General features: G+C 53.9%; 3 protein-coding genes across 3 annotated transcripts; 1 reads left to right on the forward strand and 2 right to left on the reverse strand.

Annotated features, from left to right (window-relative positions):
- Positions 1–13: 13 nt before the first annotated feature.
- CSUI_011002 (uncharacterized protein) lies at positions 14–4,358 on the forward strand. The gene is made up of 7 exons (XM_068071103.1): positions 14–279; positions 686–817; positions 1,889–1,948; positions 2,541–2,630; positions 2,757–2,804; positions 3,242–3,650; positions 3,880–4,358. Exons 1-2 carry the CDS (start codon positions 71–73, stop codon positions 741–743), a joined length of 267 nt encoding a protein of 88 aa, XP_067916919.1. The 5' UTR covers positions 14–70; the 3' UTR covers positions 744–817; positions 1,889–1,948; positions 2,541–2,630; positions 2,757–2,804; positions 3,242–3,650; positions 3,880–4,358.
- Positions 4,359–5,701: 1,343 nt separating this feature from the next.
- CSUI_011003 (yl1 nuclear protein c-terminal domain-containing protein) lies at positions 5,702–10,140 on the reverse strand. The gene is made up of 3 exons (XM_068071104.1): positions 7,824–10,140; positions 7,091–7,251; positions 5,702–6,463 (listed from the first exon to the last, which is right to left on the reverse strand). The coding sequence occupies exons 1-3, from the start codon at positions 9,199–9,201 to the stop codon at positions 6,122–6,124; spliced, it is 1,881 nt and encodes a 626-aa protein (XP_067916920.1). The 5' UTR covers positions 9,202–10,140; the 3' UTR covers positions 5,702–6,121.
- Positions 10,141–11,877: 1,737 nt separating this feature from the next.
- Positions 11,878–14,464, reverse strand: CSUI_011004 (rab18 -family small gtpase). The gene is made up of 4 exons (XM_068071105.1): positions 14,207–14,464; positions 13,862–13,976; positions 13,375–13,500; positions 11,878–12,989 (listed from the first exon to the last, which is right to left on the reverse strand). The coding sequence occupies exons 1-4, from the start codon at positions 14,320–14,322 to the stop codon at positions 12,873–12,875; spliced, it is 474 nt and encodes a 157-aa protein (XP_067916921.1). The 5' UTR covers positions 14,323–14,464; the 3' UTR covers positions 11,878–12,872.
- Between the last annotated feature and the right edge of the window lie 62 nt (positions 14,465–14,526).

Consider the following 14,526-nt stretch of genomic DNA (forward strand, 5'->3'; position numbering starts at 1 on the left):
GGGGGCAGCCTGACAATCCAAGGTAGCGTATCCGAGCGTTAGACAAACGACCTTACCTCCGAAGAAGGGGATGACTGACTATTGGGAAAGGATACTCATGTCTCCTCTGCATCACAGGTTCTCAGTGCTGGGAATCGTGTGTGTGACTGTTTGTATTCCATTCTTTTCAGAGTCGTCGCACACACGGGGCTTGATGTACATCCCACGAACGATCTTTTTCTTGCGTCGTGTCGAGACGGCACGGTCTTGCTGTTTCACTTGGAAAAGTCCCGGGCCCTGGTGAGTCTCCCAGTTCGGACGGTGGATCAGATAACCGACACGGATGTCCTCTCTGGATTCGTGCGCGACTGGAGATGCCGACGGCACTAAGTGAAAAACAACGTTGATTCCACCGGAACCATTGATGTCAACAGTCAGCTTCACCGCCAGGGCAGTGATATGCCAGGGCCGTTGTGCCCTATGGCGCTGTCGGTTATTCAGCTCACTATCACAGGCAATGTGAGACTGGACGGTGTCTCCAGGGGGTACCAGCTCTCTTCTGTTGTTACTTCGTGACAACGCTCCTTTCAATGCACATTGGTGACGACATCCTTTGCTGCAGTTCTGGAAGTGTGATGAAGAGGGTGCCGTCTGTAGTGATGCGGGGCTTTCTGGCCTCGTCTCCTGTCTGTTGTTCGTTCGTCAGGGCCACGTTCGAGGATCCACATCGTACCCCGTGGCAGTCTTCGATTGCGAGGGGTTAGTGTACGCTTGCTCCCTGGGAAACAGACGAGTTCATCTTTTCGGATGCGATGAAGAGGCAATCGAGAAAGAACCCGTAAGTCTACTGATTGAGCCACGAGTCCTGGCCGTGCTTCAGTTGCGACACTCATCTCGTGCACCTGCGAACTTCTTCGTTTTTAGCACCTACAAGCTTTGCGTGAAGGGCCTGTAGCATTACCAGATCGTCGCGCACGGGCCGGTGTTATTTCCGAAGCAGCAGATTCGTGTTCCCAGTTTTTCTCGCACGTGTGTATAATGGCAACTCAGAGTGTGATATGAGCAGAAGCAGTTGCCGGTTGTCCCCTTAGGATCCTCCGGAGTTCGAACTCAGGACATGCCTTTGCCGTTTAGCGCATAGTCGACTCTGCTAGAGAACGTGGTCGGTATCGGAGTGCGCTGGAAGAAGAGCGTGCTTAACATTTTACCGGCTTACCACTGTGAACAGAACGCCGTATCAGGACGACTCTTCATTGCCGGTCAAAATCGGCACCATGGGTACTTTCACCGCGGCTGAAGAGTGGCCAGAGCAGCACACACCAGTCGATGAGTTGTCTTCGTTGAGGGGCATCAGATTAGAGAGAGAAAATGTGTTGAGATGATGATTCAAGTCGCCACACAAGCCTTGCGACCCGGTATGGAATAGGCACCGGAGCGGCAGAGTCTTTTGTTGTAACGGTAGGATTTGACGCGCGCAGCTTGACTACTAAGCCGGACGTGAAAACTGCTTCCAACCTGAGACGAACAGCCGCCAAGAGGTCGCTGTCTGTCTCATGCCCCTGCTCGACAGAGTTTTTTAACTGAACAGTTACAGGAAACGAAGTACGGAAAGCGGCCTGCATTTTACTGCTCACTCTAGCGGCCGGTTGGTTCTGCAGGTGCGTTGTTCACGCGTTACCTGGGTCTTGCGGCCCGACACGATGCGACGGGTCAGGGATGTGTGACTTGCATGAGCCATCGTAGTCGTGCGCATATGAAGCAACATTTGCTGGATCGAGGTGGCAGTCAACTGGGTACCCTCAGCCTCACGGCTGACATCGTGTGCATTCTGAGGAACACACCGTTTCCGGCTGCGGCCAGGGTGTCCTGGATAGAGCCGTTATCTTTGCCTTCTCTCGTTTTTCTGCAGGCGGGGCAGTTCAGCAGTTTTGACCTCTCCTCCATTCTTGCGCCGGGGTCTTATATAACGGTGAGGGATCACAAGCACAGCTTCGTAGTGGGGACGCGCTTGCGAATATCCTATGCTTGCCAAGTCGGTGTTCCTATGTGCCTTCTGTATTTCTTCTGAGTTGACAGTAGCGCGCTCCGTCCTGCTCATTTTTCTTTTTCTCGACGCACGCCTCTCCTTTTTTTTGGCTGCGGTTTGACTTTCCGTGTGGGTGGTGACTGACTCAGGCCTTCAGCAATGTAGGTGTCTAACTCAAGACATCGTTTGACTCTCGCTGCTCCCTGCTGGTTGGCCACTGCTTGAGAGTCACGTTGTCTGTGCCTTGTGTTCAGTTCTCACTTCCGTTGTTGCTCCAACGCAAATCAGTGTGTTTGTATCGTAGCGCTGTTAGCCTCTTGTCTTCTCTGACGTCTGTTCTAGCATGACTAGCGCCGCGCCGGCTGTCTCTGCATATCGACCTGTTCGTCGCGTCAACTGCGAGGGGGTTCCCTCTCCCGGGTGCCGGACGTCTGCATTCGGCAGGACGTCCTTTTTCGGGGACTGCACCTGCGGGTGGCGCTGTATGCTGCCTTTTTGTTTGTATCTCTTCTCTGTTCGTGCCTGGCCGTCACAGTCCCTTGCCTTCAGCCCGGACGAGAAGACTCTTCTGGTGTGCAGCAATCGATCACAGCTCGTCACGATCGACGCTTTCAACGGGACGAAGGTCAGTCCGCGATGACTCCTCACAGCGGATGCGTTCGATCGGCACCAGTTGCTAACCAACATAATTTCGAGGCTCTTCCTATACGCGCTGTTATTTGAACTGTGCTCTCCCTGGCCGCTTTCTTAGGTTTTTCGTATCGCGGGTAGTGGCCAGAAGAGTGTCAAAGATTTGACGGTAAAGAGAGGCCCTGGAAACCGATGAACAAAACGCAGCTGATTACTTCAGGACAAGTGAAGACCAGATGCATCGATCGTCTGGTTGGCCAAGTGCTTTGAATTTCTGTGTTCTCGTTCTGCGTGGTCGCTGTTGGGTCTAAACAATAATGCGCTTCACTAAGATGTCTTCTTCCGGACGGACACGACGTGCACGTCGCTGAGGCACGGTTTGTACACCCAGTGTCGGCAAGGGTGTGCAGTATTGAACCGGAGAACCTCCTTTTGAGCGCCAGTTCTTTGCTGAGCTGGTGTGTTTCTTTTATACAGTTAGTCTCGTGTCACAGTTTGGGTTTGACGTCAGTGGCTCCTTTACTTTTCGATTTTGACATCTCAGATGTGCTGGCCAGTCCACACCTTTCATCGGGGCCCTTTTTCTGTGTCCGGAATTCCTTTCAGCTCTGTGAATATCACCCGCCAGACGTCTCGTCCTCTTCTTCGCCTTCCCTTCCTTCTCGCTTCTTTGCTCGGTCCGCACGCGGCGTGCCTCCATCGTGTCCTCCGTGTCCAGCTGCACATACCCCTGATGGTAACTTCATTCTGTGGGGCGGCCCGCCTGACAGTGACGGGTCAATTTACACTTACAAGGCTCCCGCTGTTTCGGACGACTTTAGTGCGTCCTCCAGTGAACCGGGCGCAGAGACAGAGAAGACGGGGCACAAGGCTGCCGAGGTGGTGGTTGTAGGGAAGTTGCGAGGGGGAAGTGGAGGCGATAGGGGACGGGCCGATGACGAAAAGAACAGCGCGCTCTTGAACACGGCTGTTAACATCGTCATGTTCAGTCGCACGCATGCGATCATGGCTACAGGTACGGCAGGAGTGACAACAGCCTCGTCTGGCCACACAGCTTGACACGCGAGGCTGAGACCCACTTTTCTCAGAGCAACAGAGTGCCAGACTGGTTTCGAGGGGTTTGACGGCCACGCAGCTGTTGGCGCGGCATTCTTGAGTTGATTTACAGGGTGCCACGCCCCCTCGGAACATGCAGGACACAGTCGAGTTTCCAATTTTTGTACTGTTTTTGGCTGTGGCTTCAGTTTCCGACGACGTCTTGGCGTTGTGGCAGCCTCCAGTTTTCGGCCCACCGCCGTAGAGACTTCAACGGGGCAGGCGCGCAGAGATAAATTGTGAACCGAGAGTCGCCCACCGATGGAATGGGTCTTTGCAAAGGCAAGCGTCTAGACGCGTTGCTTACGGTCGTGAACAACTTTTTCTTGGAAACAAGTGTCTCAGCTCCCGCTGCGGGCAGTATGTCGCAGCTTTCAGGCGCAGTTTCCTGATACGAAGGCAGATACGGAGGAACTTCCATTTGGCCGTCACTGTCGACGTGTTGCTCTTCCTCCGTCACAGCGCGAGCGCTGGCGCCAGTCTAGCAGTCCGGAGTGTATGGTCCAGTGTGAAGAGTAGAGCTTCGGGCTGTGGAAGGTTTGCCTTGTTCCGCCTCGCTTTGGGTTCCGGGACACGAACCGGGGGACTATCAATCCTCCTGGTTCAGTTGGTGAGCCGAATCTGGATGTAAAGTTCCTGTGCCTGGTGAGGCGGAGCTGAAACTTGCGCTTGCGAGCAGGTCCGCGATTTCCACGTAGCCGAACGCTTATCAAGAAATGTGTGGCCTTCTGGGCGGCTGCTGGGGCACTTCTTGATTGATTGCCCTCACAACGCTCAAAACTCCGCCGGCACTTTCCGGCAAGGAGGTTAAACCAACCGAGGAAAAATTCCTTGTTGCTAAATTACCTCGCCAGAAGCAACTACACAGGGGCAGATACTGGGGTATGGCAGCGTAAATGTTTGCTAGCCTTGGCCGGCCTTCGTATTCCATCTCTGCGGAGAGCTCCCAGCTGCTGGCGTGCAGTCGTATGTCCACTTGTATGCGGGGCCGCCTCTGGGCCCAAATAGGCGGTGTAAATGCGTACAACGGCCCGAAGTGCGGGGCACGCCTCTTCGGGGTTAATCAGATCCAAACGCGCTGTGCGACATACAGCAGCACTCTCGTTACCGTGATGCCCTGCTCGTCTATTTTCTGTTTTATTGAAAACTCACCAACTGGTCTTCTGCTGCTCGCTAGCTCCGTCCAGCTCAATTATGCACTGCCTCTCTGGACGTTCTGTGGCGCGGTCGACTATGTACTACTACCTCTCACGTATTACGTAGTACCAGAACGGGTCTCTCCGTTAGTTCCGCGGAAGAGCTTTGCCTCACCGTCCAGAAGCAACGATTTTGCTTCTGTCGGACGGGGTCTCCGACTCGATCTCAGGCCCAACAGCGTGCTGCCGGCTGGCACTGCAAAAAAGTTGGGCTACTGCAGCAGTTCTTTGATCTCAAGTCAGGTATTGCCCTTCACCTACCTTTTATCCCGCGGCCTTGCCCAATACAGCACAAGCGAATCTGTTGTGCGCACACCGAGACGAGCACGGCGGCTGACGCCTCACAGCTGAACTTGGCTCCAAGGTGTATCTAGGTCAGCGCTAGAGCCCCAGTACTCCGTAGTGATATGTGACGACCATTCATTGAGACGTAAAACTGACTCTAGGATCGATTTTTCATTGTCACTGTGACCATAGCAAGCGAACAATCGATTCTCAACCACTTGCGCGTAGATGGGACCACACTCGCTTTTTTGGAATGTTCAACTGTGCTAGTTCGGTATCCGCCTTGCAGGCAGGTGCACTACGAGGGTGCCAAGCAGTGTCAAACCAACGGTGCACTGTAACGAGGCAGTATGCAGAAAAGGAATGAAATTGGCATACCCAAGTTCTTGGAATTCTTTTTCTGCGGCCTCTTCATATCAAAGCCGGCTGTCTCGCCAGTCATTGGGCTGAATTGAAAAGTCTCACTCCCCACATCTTCCGGTGGTGCCAAACCCTGCGCACACCACTCCGGATCACGGGCCAATACCCGACACAATAACCAACACCTGAGAAATGACGAGAGGTGCTGTCGCTTACACTGGGGGACGAAACCGTTGACAATGCCCGCATACGTCCTGCTGCACAGGCAAAACACGTTCGTCGCGAGGTAGCAGACAACTCTATGAGCAGCCATCTGGCCTCTCCTAAAGGCAAACGGGACGTGTCTGCGTACGTGCGAGACTGCATATACCCCCGTCTAACCAGTGATTTGCCCACCCCTCGGGCGCGGCCCCAGGGAAGTTGCCTGCCTCTGTCTAGCTAATTTCTCGAGAGAAAAAGATTGAGAAAAGCAGGCCATTCCAGTGCCTTGCGCCCCCTCCGGGTTGTGCGGGACAATCCAGTCCCTCTGCACAACCCACTACGGAGCCTGTCAGCAACCAGCGCTATCATGGCTGCGACGATTCTTTTCTTTTCCATCCACCTTCCGGCCACGCCCACCTCGGCTGTGACCTCTTGGTTTCTTGTTACGTCTCCTCTCCCCTGCCTCTTCAGCCCCTGGCATCCATAGCTCACCCAGGCCCGCTCCTGCGTTGTGCACGCTGGCGCTCAATGATCGTTTTGTTCCTTTCTCATTCTGAGACAACGCTGAGTATGTTGGAGACGTGCAGAGGTCAGATGCAGACACAGTAGAAAAAGATACAGTGTGCTCAAGGCCTTGCGGTGTGGATATCGCGGAAATCTCCGTGGACCTCGCGTACTCGTCCAACATTTCCTGCGGTTAAAAGAAAACGCACACGCCTCCTTTCATTGTACGCACTGGTCGTGTACCGCATACGCCTGTGGATCGCCCTGAGTTGACGCTGGAGAGTGACAGCTAAACTGGTGTTGTCCAAGAGAAACGCGCCTGGTCGGCTTTGCTCGCTTTCAGTCTGCAAAGAAGGAACTCGCATGCCCCGCTTCAAACTCTCACGGCTCGAAAGTAGAAAATTTCGATGAAATGGGTCTGGGAACAACGGCGGAGTAGCTGAACGGTCCACTCGTGTCACGTCTAGGGCCCGACAGGCACACGTGTTAAATTGCGAGAATAATCCTTGCCCGCTCCGGTTTTTACCCTGCAACCTGAGCGAGCGTACGGGTCGCCGTCCTCAGCTGCCACTAGGAAGCACGCTTTTGAGGAAAGACACCGAACCAGGGACGCGCAATGCTGCGCGACGAAGAGAAAAACCGGCAGAGAGTTCCCCGAACGCATTCAACAGAGCAATGCTAGTATGGTGGTTCACACAAATCCGGCGGTAGTACTCTTTTCCTTAGTCAAGCAATGAAACCAGAAAACGTAAAATCCCCTTCTCCTCTCTGAGGGCACGTCACCCTTGCAATCCAGGGCTTTTTCGTCGCCTACCTTAGTATCCTGTAAGGCCTGGTAGACTTGTTTCTCGCGGAGGCAATGGTAAGCCTCCCGAATACACTTAAAAGCGTGCGTCGTGGCGTATCGAACACCTGAAAGAGGATCAACATACTTCGCCTCCAAGCCGCTGATCGGGCAAACAAACCTCGGCGGAGCTGAGTAAATAGCAGAACATAGCCGCGGAGAGTGTTGTCCTTCAGCAAGTTGCCACAATTAAGGACAGCCGCAGCGGCTGCCCAGACCCCGAAGGCCAAATCGCTCTGTACACTTGGTTGGGACAAGCCCGCGAAACTGTGGAAATCTCTCCAACTGAAGCAACCGCCTAGGCTTTCAACTTCGCACGCGCCCAGAGGTCGGTCGCTCCGCCAAAGCAGATGATCCGTCAGCTCATACCGCTCAAGTAGAACCAGAAAAAACAGCTCCGTCAATACCAGCACAAAGGATTACTGATACTCCAGCGGTTCAAATTCCGTCCGTGTTGTCCTACACTATTTTCCAGGACTGCTGGTCATCTCAAGACAAGCAACGCCACGGACACGCATATAGAAAAGCACTGGCCAATCACAGTGCCCTGCTACCTCTACATGGCGTAAGCACTTCGTTCCCTACCACTGGTTCCTAGACTCCCAATCGCCTGCCTCCCCGAATACGCTTATCTGTACATCCACTGAAGAACTACCAGGCCATCCCACAAGACTAAATATCGTGCTCAGGGGCCGACACGTACGCGAGAGTGGTTGCTGGTGGTAAATTTCCGGAAACTTTCCATCTGTGAACATGCGTAGCTCCATAGCGTAGTCGTCCCCTCCTCCGTCTTCTGCCTCCTCATCATCTTTCTTCTCCTTCTGCCCTCCGCTGTCTTCCTTCTTGTCCGTCGCGCTCCCCTTGACTTCCCCGCTCTTGAAGACGCCTTCTGGCCCGGCTTCAGTTGGGGCAGCTTCTGCTCCTTCCTTGCTCTCCTGCTCGGTCTTGTCGCCTCTCTCTTGCCCGTTAAACCCTACACCAGACTTGTCTTCTTCCTTTGTCCCCGCAGCACCCGTACCAGGACAAGAGGAAGACTGATCTGTTACTGGCGCTGTTTCTTCTTCGGCCGGAGCGTCCCCTACAATAAGCCAGGAAGCCCAGGATATGTAGGTGTCGAAATCTCCCTTGTACACTCTTTTGTTCATATCGACATAGCGAAGTTTCCTCGCTTCCTCTTTTTCCTGAAGTTCAACCAAGCTCGCAACGTTGCGGGCTTCAGTTAATCGCGCTTCAGCTAAGTGCTCCTCGAGAGAAGGCTCACGAAACGTGGCGCCTGACTCTGACCATGCTGTCTTTTTTGTCTTTCTTTTTTGCTGCAAAGCCTTCTCGGCCTCCAGTCGGCGTGCGACTAGCTGCGTGTGCTGCCTAGTACTATCTCGAGTTCTCCGTTGCGGCGAAGTCTCCCCAATTTTTTCCTGCACTACTGCTGTTTTTCTTTTGTCCCCGTCCCCCTCCTCCCCGCCTGGTGCACGTGACCCCTTAACTCGCTTCTGGTCTTTCGTCGCTTGAGCTCTGGCCTGCTTTTCTTGCTGCTTCTGCTTTTTCTTCCATAAGTCCTGATAGGCATTTCGTTTCTTCCGCTTCTGCGCGAGTTCTTCATCGTCTTCCACAATGTCCCCAGCTTCACCTGCGCCCCTGCCACCCGCCCTTTTACCCTTCTTTCGCTTGTTTTCTTCCTCCTCCTCGGCGCTGCTGTCGCTGTCCTCCTCCGCCTTGTCAAAATCGGAGTCGACGATGTCTTCGTAAACTTCCTCTCCTTCGCTGCAAATGTAATCTGCGTCTTCCTCCTCTTCAGCCCAGGTGTCGTGTCCCCAGAATTCCTGGTCATCCCGCAAAGCATCGCCTACCAGTCGCTGGTACGCTTGGCCTCTTGTAGCTCTCTTCGGCAGCTGAAGAGCTACCCCAACTTCTTCCTCTTCTTCAGAAGACGAGTCCTCTCCATTTTCATCATCTGTGTCGCTTCCCCCCGCTTCCTCTTGCTCAAGGGCGCCCTCGCTAAGGTTCGAATCCACATTTTCCACTTCTCCTCCTGCCGCTTCTCCGTCTTCCTCTGCACCCTTCGGCTGGTGTTCTTTCTTCATAATAGGAAAAACGCGCAGACGAAAAACCGGTGCAGTCCACGGGGCTGTGTCACTTTGTCACTCATCTGCTCGTTCTACGTTCGCGGTTGCGAGCAGGCAAGCTAAAGTGACTCTTACCTTCATCGCCGGCTCCCGGTGTTGGTTACTCGCTGCGGAATGGCAGTGAGTTCATGCCGGAGGAAAAAGGTGGTCTTGTGGTGTGAAAACGACGTGTAGAACAGAGAAGCCAGGAAGGAGGGGTCCAGTTGTTCGGGGGAGGCTCTCTCTCAGTGCGAACGCCAGGTTTCCATAGCTGTGGAGATAGCCGGTACCAGCCTGGCAGTCACCGTCGCTTACTCTGGGACGAGAACACTCCCCGGGAATGCCCAACTCGAACCCGATCTGGAGATCCCGCTTGAGCGCTGGGGTCGGAGTTGTTTCGACGTGACCAGCATCAAATGGCAGAGCTGCGCACACGTTGAATGAGAGAATTTACCCATCGCTTTCGTGAGCGCACCGGCCAAGGACGAACGCACTGGTTTGGGTCAGTTTTCCAGACAAGATGGGCCACCGAGGTCGAAAAACAAGCGGCCGGAAGAAGAATTAGCAGCAGCAGTAACGGCAAGAAGGTTCTTCACCGACAGTGGGTACCTAACAACTGATAGACAGCTCGATCTCCCGGCTTGCCAGGAAAACCTAATGCGAGTTACAAGACCAAGGTAGGGCAAGCAGTTCGGCTTGAATTGAAGCCACCACTTTTCGTCCGCGGCACCACAGTGCACGGCATTGCGTTAGAAGACTCATTGAAGCCCGGTCGCCTGTGCGTCGTAGTACGGCTGCCATGCTGTTTGTGTGCTTTCTAGTCCGGGCTTACACGTTCTGTACAGGGCATTTTCCACGTCATCAGAGAAGCTGTGACCGCGTGCATGCGATCAAACTCGCATGCAGCCTACAATCGTGTTCAACGGGGAGTGACCAGGGAATACAAGATGCCGAGAGCCGACGTCGGCTCGGAGAATACTAACGGGAAAAACTGCAGTGGAAGTCGGCTGCAAAACGCCCGGTGTCCTGTAGCTCCGGCGGCTGTGGTTCTGACCGACCACATTCGAAGAACTACGAGTAAACCCTCAGATGGACGACTCGAGTCACTGCTGCTAGGATAATGCGAAGAACGGCGCATGTACCCGGGACCACCGGACTCCAGGCCACGTGGACCAGGGCCAGACTTTTAAGCGTGTGAGAGGCAACTTGAGTGGATGTGATGTGAACCTTGGATGATATCAATGTTGCTTGCCGCCCCGCCGTCGTTTCCGGTCGTCTGGCAATACCCGGTTTACAGCCAGCCCGGCCAGATGATGCAGAGACCTAATCACACGGGTGTCCGACGCCTTTGCGCTACAGACTGAAGCCGCGGAAGGTGTAGCATTCGAAGTTTCGCTTATGCAAGTCGAATGCTCGCACGGATGTCACCGTGTACGACGCCAGAAGCGCTTCTGACACGCTCGAGAGAGGTGTTTTTCTCCCCTCCGAGCAGTTTCGTCTCCGCAGAGTTACGCCATCCAAAATATCCAGGCTCCCGCTGTTCTGCCTGCTGCAATAACATTGGCAAGACGCTATGTCTGAACACTCGCTCTTGTTAACCAGATTCCAAAACTCGGAGAGTGCCAACGTCACTTTGGTTTCTTCGCAGTATACGCACTTCTTGGCAACGAGTATAACGGTCGAGGTCTCGAGTTCCCCTCCTGCTGGACAATGAACCTTCGCACACTAACGATGGTCAACACTTTTCTGCTCCGCTAACTTCGCTCGTGAGCTTCTTCGACATTAGCTAACGGAACACAGGTGAACTGGTGCAGTGGACTTCCCTAGTTTCGACACCTGCGCCCCACCTGAATTACCCGGACTCCTTTGTTCCCAGCCGGGTTGCGGTGGTAGTGCGTTATAATACGGAGAAGCCTTGTCCGCCTGTTTATTTTTTTTATTCTATCTGTAAGCGGAATCCCGGGCACCGACGCAGCTTCGCTGAACCAGCAGCGTAGCAACGACCAGCTGTAATCGCGGGGGCTACGATACGCGGCTATCTGCATTCAGCGGCCACGTGAACAGCGCCACCCAGCTGGAATCCGATCCTTTGATCCCCTTGCATTCGTAGTGAAGCCGCTACTTGCCAGAAGATCAGATGGCCTCGAAGAGTTCACGGGTCGCTTGCTGCAGTGCGAGAGTCACAAGCGGAATGACGCCGCCTTGAGAGACTAAGTCCGTAACCTTCCTCGGCTGGTAGCAACGCCTACAGACCGCCATTCTGGGAGCTAGCACATCGCGTCGGAGGTGCGAAATCACCAGTATTATGTGAACAGTGCAGGCGAGGGAAAAGCACCATCTTCAGCGCTTCACGAAGTACGATCCTGACGCCCATCACGACTACGGACAGGTGCTATCGGGAGGCACTTGAATACGGACGAGTCGTCAAGTCGTGGTCAGTGCGGTGTGGGGGAACATTCGTAAAGGGTATTAGGCTGCCCATAAGTCAGGAACGGGAAACGGATGACGAACGACGATGAGAAGCAGTCTCGTTACCCTAACTTCTCTGGTTCGAAGAAGTGTCTCTCGCCGGACGCTGTTAGCTTGAAGGACCGAAGGTACTCCTACTTCCAGACAATGCAAATGCAGGTTCAAAGCAGTGCCGGTTACAGAAGGGTAAGCAACCACGACCAGCAACACAATGCAACAGTCGCCGCTGGTCAAGCGGTCTCGCAGAGGCCCGCTTTCCTACGATCAGCGCGCACACGCCGCTCCTGACGATTAACAAGCAAACTCGTCGCACACAGGAATAAGGCCACCATCTGCGTTACCGCTCCTGCAGAGATTCAAGGTACTGGAGCGCAACAGAGACTTTGTTTCCCTTTAAACCATGCAAGGAACACACTGCTGTACGAATCAAAATCAAGTCGTTCCAGATGAGAGTGCGATAGTGCGGACACGGGGAAGCGGACCGCAGTCTGCCAGGAGCGCTCCCGGGAGGGCGCGGACACCCTCTAGGTGTACGGTGAGGAAATGCCGGCGCTTCAGGCGAAGGCAAGAGAAAAAACAAAGGCGGCACGAGAGCCCTTCACAAAAAAAACTCTCTCTTGAACAGCCGTCGTTACTAGACATCAGCGACGTATTTGGAACGGTTGCCAAATTCAAGAGAAAAACATTCTGCTCCGAGACAGACTACCACAGCCGTAACATTCCTTCACTCGGGCCTGCTACACGTAGAAAAAAGAAAACTACGCGCTGTACTATGTACGCGCTGACAGCTTCAGCCAGTGGCACATGCAGAAGCTGTCAAACCAACACGAGCCCTGCCACGTGGGCACAACTAACAGTGGCGGAACTACACCTGTGTGCAATGCCAAACGAACGGAAGAGGCCGGTCCGAACGGAGCGCAAATGGGGAAAAGAGAGACAGAGGCGTTGTTTTCGTGGAAGCTCTCTTCTCTACAGGACGGGGGCTTGATATCTTCCTTGCACACGACGCGGTTCTTTGCGTCGCTGAGATAGGAGATCAATGAAATCACAAGACGCCCTGTGGTGACTGCTGACGGAGGTAGACTGCCCACGCGAAACACAGAGTGTCGGCATCCCCATCTTCCGACCGGAGGACAGTGCGAGACGGAGAAAAGTTGAGTAAGTGCAACGACTCCTAATCCTTAGCAGGAACAACGCGAGGAAGAGCTGCGGAGGTCGCTGTTTGCCGTATACGACAGCTGCCGCGGTGCTGCACCAACGGGCGAGGTGTTTGCCAGTAGAGATGGCGTGTCTAGAACCTGCCATAAAAAAGAATACAGAAAACAGCGAACCGCCCAAATGAGGAAGTTAGCGGGACCCGATATGAGTTACAAGGGAAGCTGCTTGGGTGCAGAACCTCTATTGGCTGACGTATAGATCTCCCAGCCGACAAACCGACCGACCCCACACAAAACGGCGTTTAGAGAAAGCTTCGTCACAAAACGCCGATGGACGCAGACGTGGACGGCACAAAGAGGACGTCGCAGTGAATTCTCCTAAGCGGGGGGCAGCAGAAGGTGCCTCTTTGTGGCATAACAAGCGCCGTTACTTGGTCCGCACAGAACGCGAGCCAGAGACCAACGTGGTAAACGAAGACGACAAACTACGCGGGAGGCTTGATTACACGGGATGCCGTCTCCTGACCTTTTGTACAAGCTCTTCGAAAGCATGCTGTACCCCCTGCCGAGTCTTTGCGGAGGTTTCAATGAAGAGCATTCCGTTCTGGTACGCGAAGTTCTCCCCTTCGCGGCGCTGAACCTCGACAGCCCTCTGTAGACGCGTGCCATATAGCCAGACAGTAAACAATTCCTAAAAGAGTTTTTCACGGGAAGGTGGGTACAGCAAAACGCTGAACGTGGATGTAGTGATGGGTCGATGCAAGTCGTTCTGTCTAATGCAGCGCATAAAGCTAATCTGTCGCGTAGCCAAAAAAGCACGAGACTCGGGTGCTCGCCAGAATCAGTTCTAACCGTACAACTCGGAGCAGAGTTCAGCTTGGAGTGTGACGACGGAGCAAGATGTGCCTTCTAAACCGCGGCTATAAAGACTCATTCAGTGCTTAACTCTGACTTTGAGTGCAACAGGTTCCTTTCGTGAAGAGGGCATTGCAGTTAACGGAGAAATTGCTCACTTTGTCGATTTTATTGGCCACCAGCATGATGACGGCGTCTGTGTTGGTCGAGTATCGGTATACTTCATCGAGCCACGACTGAAGAGCCAAAAAGGATTGCCGGTTGCTCACGTCACTGCAAAAGCCCGCAAGAGTGCGAAAGATCAGAACGCGGCGTACCGCGGTATGTTGAGGGAGCGGCCAACTAAAAGTCCATACCATACATAGCCTAGAAGGCATGCACATTAAAGACACTGAAACCGTGATGGCACGAAGACTGCAACACGCGAACGCTGTACACTATTCTGTCCAGACACCTACTGTGGGCAAGCGTCGCCCTGCTGACACCAGCGGAAAAACACTTACTAGACCATGACGATGCCTTGAGCGCCCCGGTAGTAAGACGACGTGAGAGTGCGGAATCGCTCTTGCCCCGCCGTGTCCCAAATGGCGAGCTTGAGTCGCACATTGCCCACGCACATACACTTAACTTTGAAATCAACACCTACAAACAAATGGAGAAAACACACATCATGCCAGAAACCGAAGGGCTCGAAGCGACACGAGCCTTGGTGCTCTTGTATGTCCACAACTCTCTCCGTCTAGACACCTGACAGAACACCGTAGACCCACACGGGAGCGCGCCGGGGGACGTGATTAGATCGGCGCGCTCCCGTGTGGGTCTA

Source organism: Cystoisospora suis (genome assembly GCF_002600585.1).
Source record: "Cystoisospora suis strain Wien I chromosome Unknown contig_9225, whole genome shotgun sequence".
Taxonomy (NCBI): Eukaryota; Apicomplexa; class Conoidasida; order Eucoccidiorida; family Sarcocystidae; genus Cystoisospora; species Cystoisospora suis.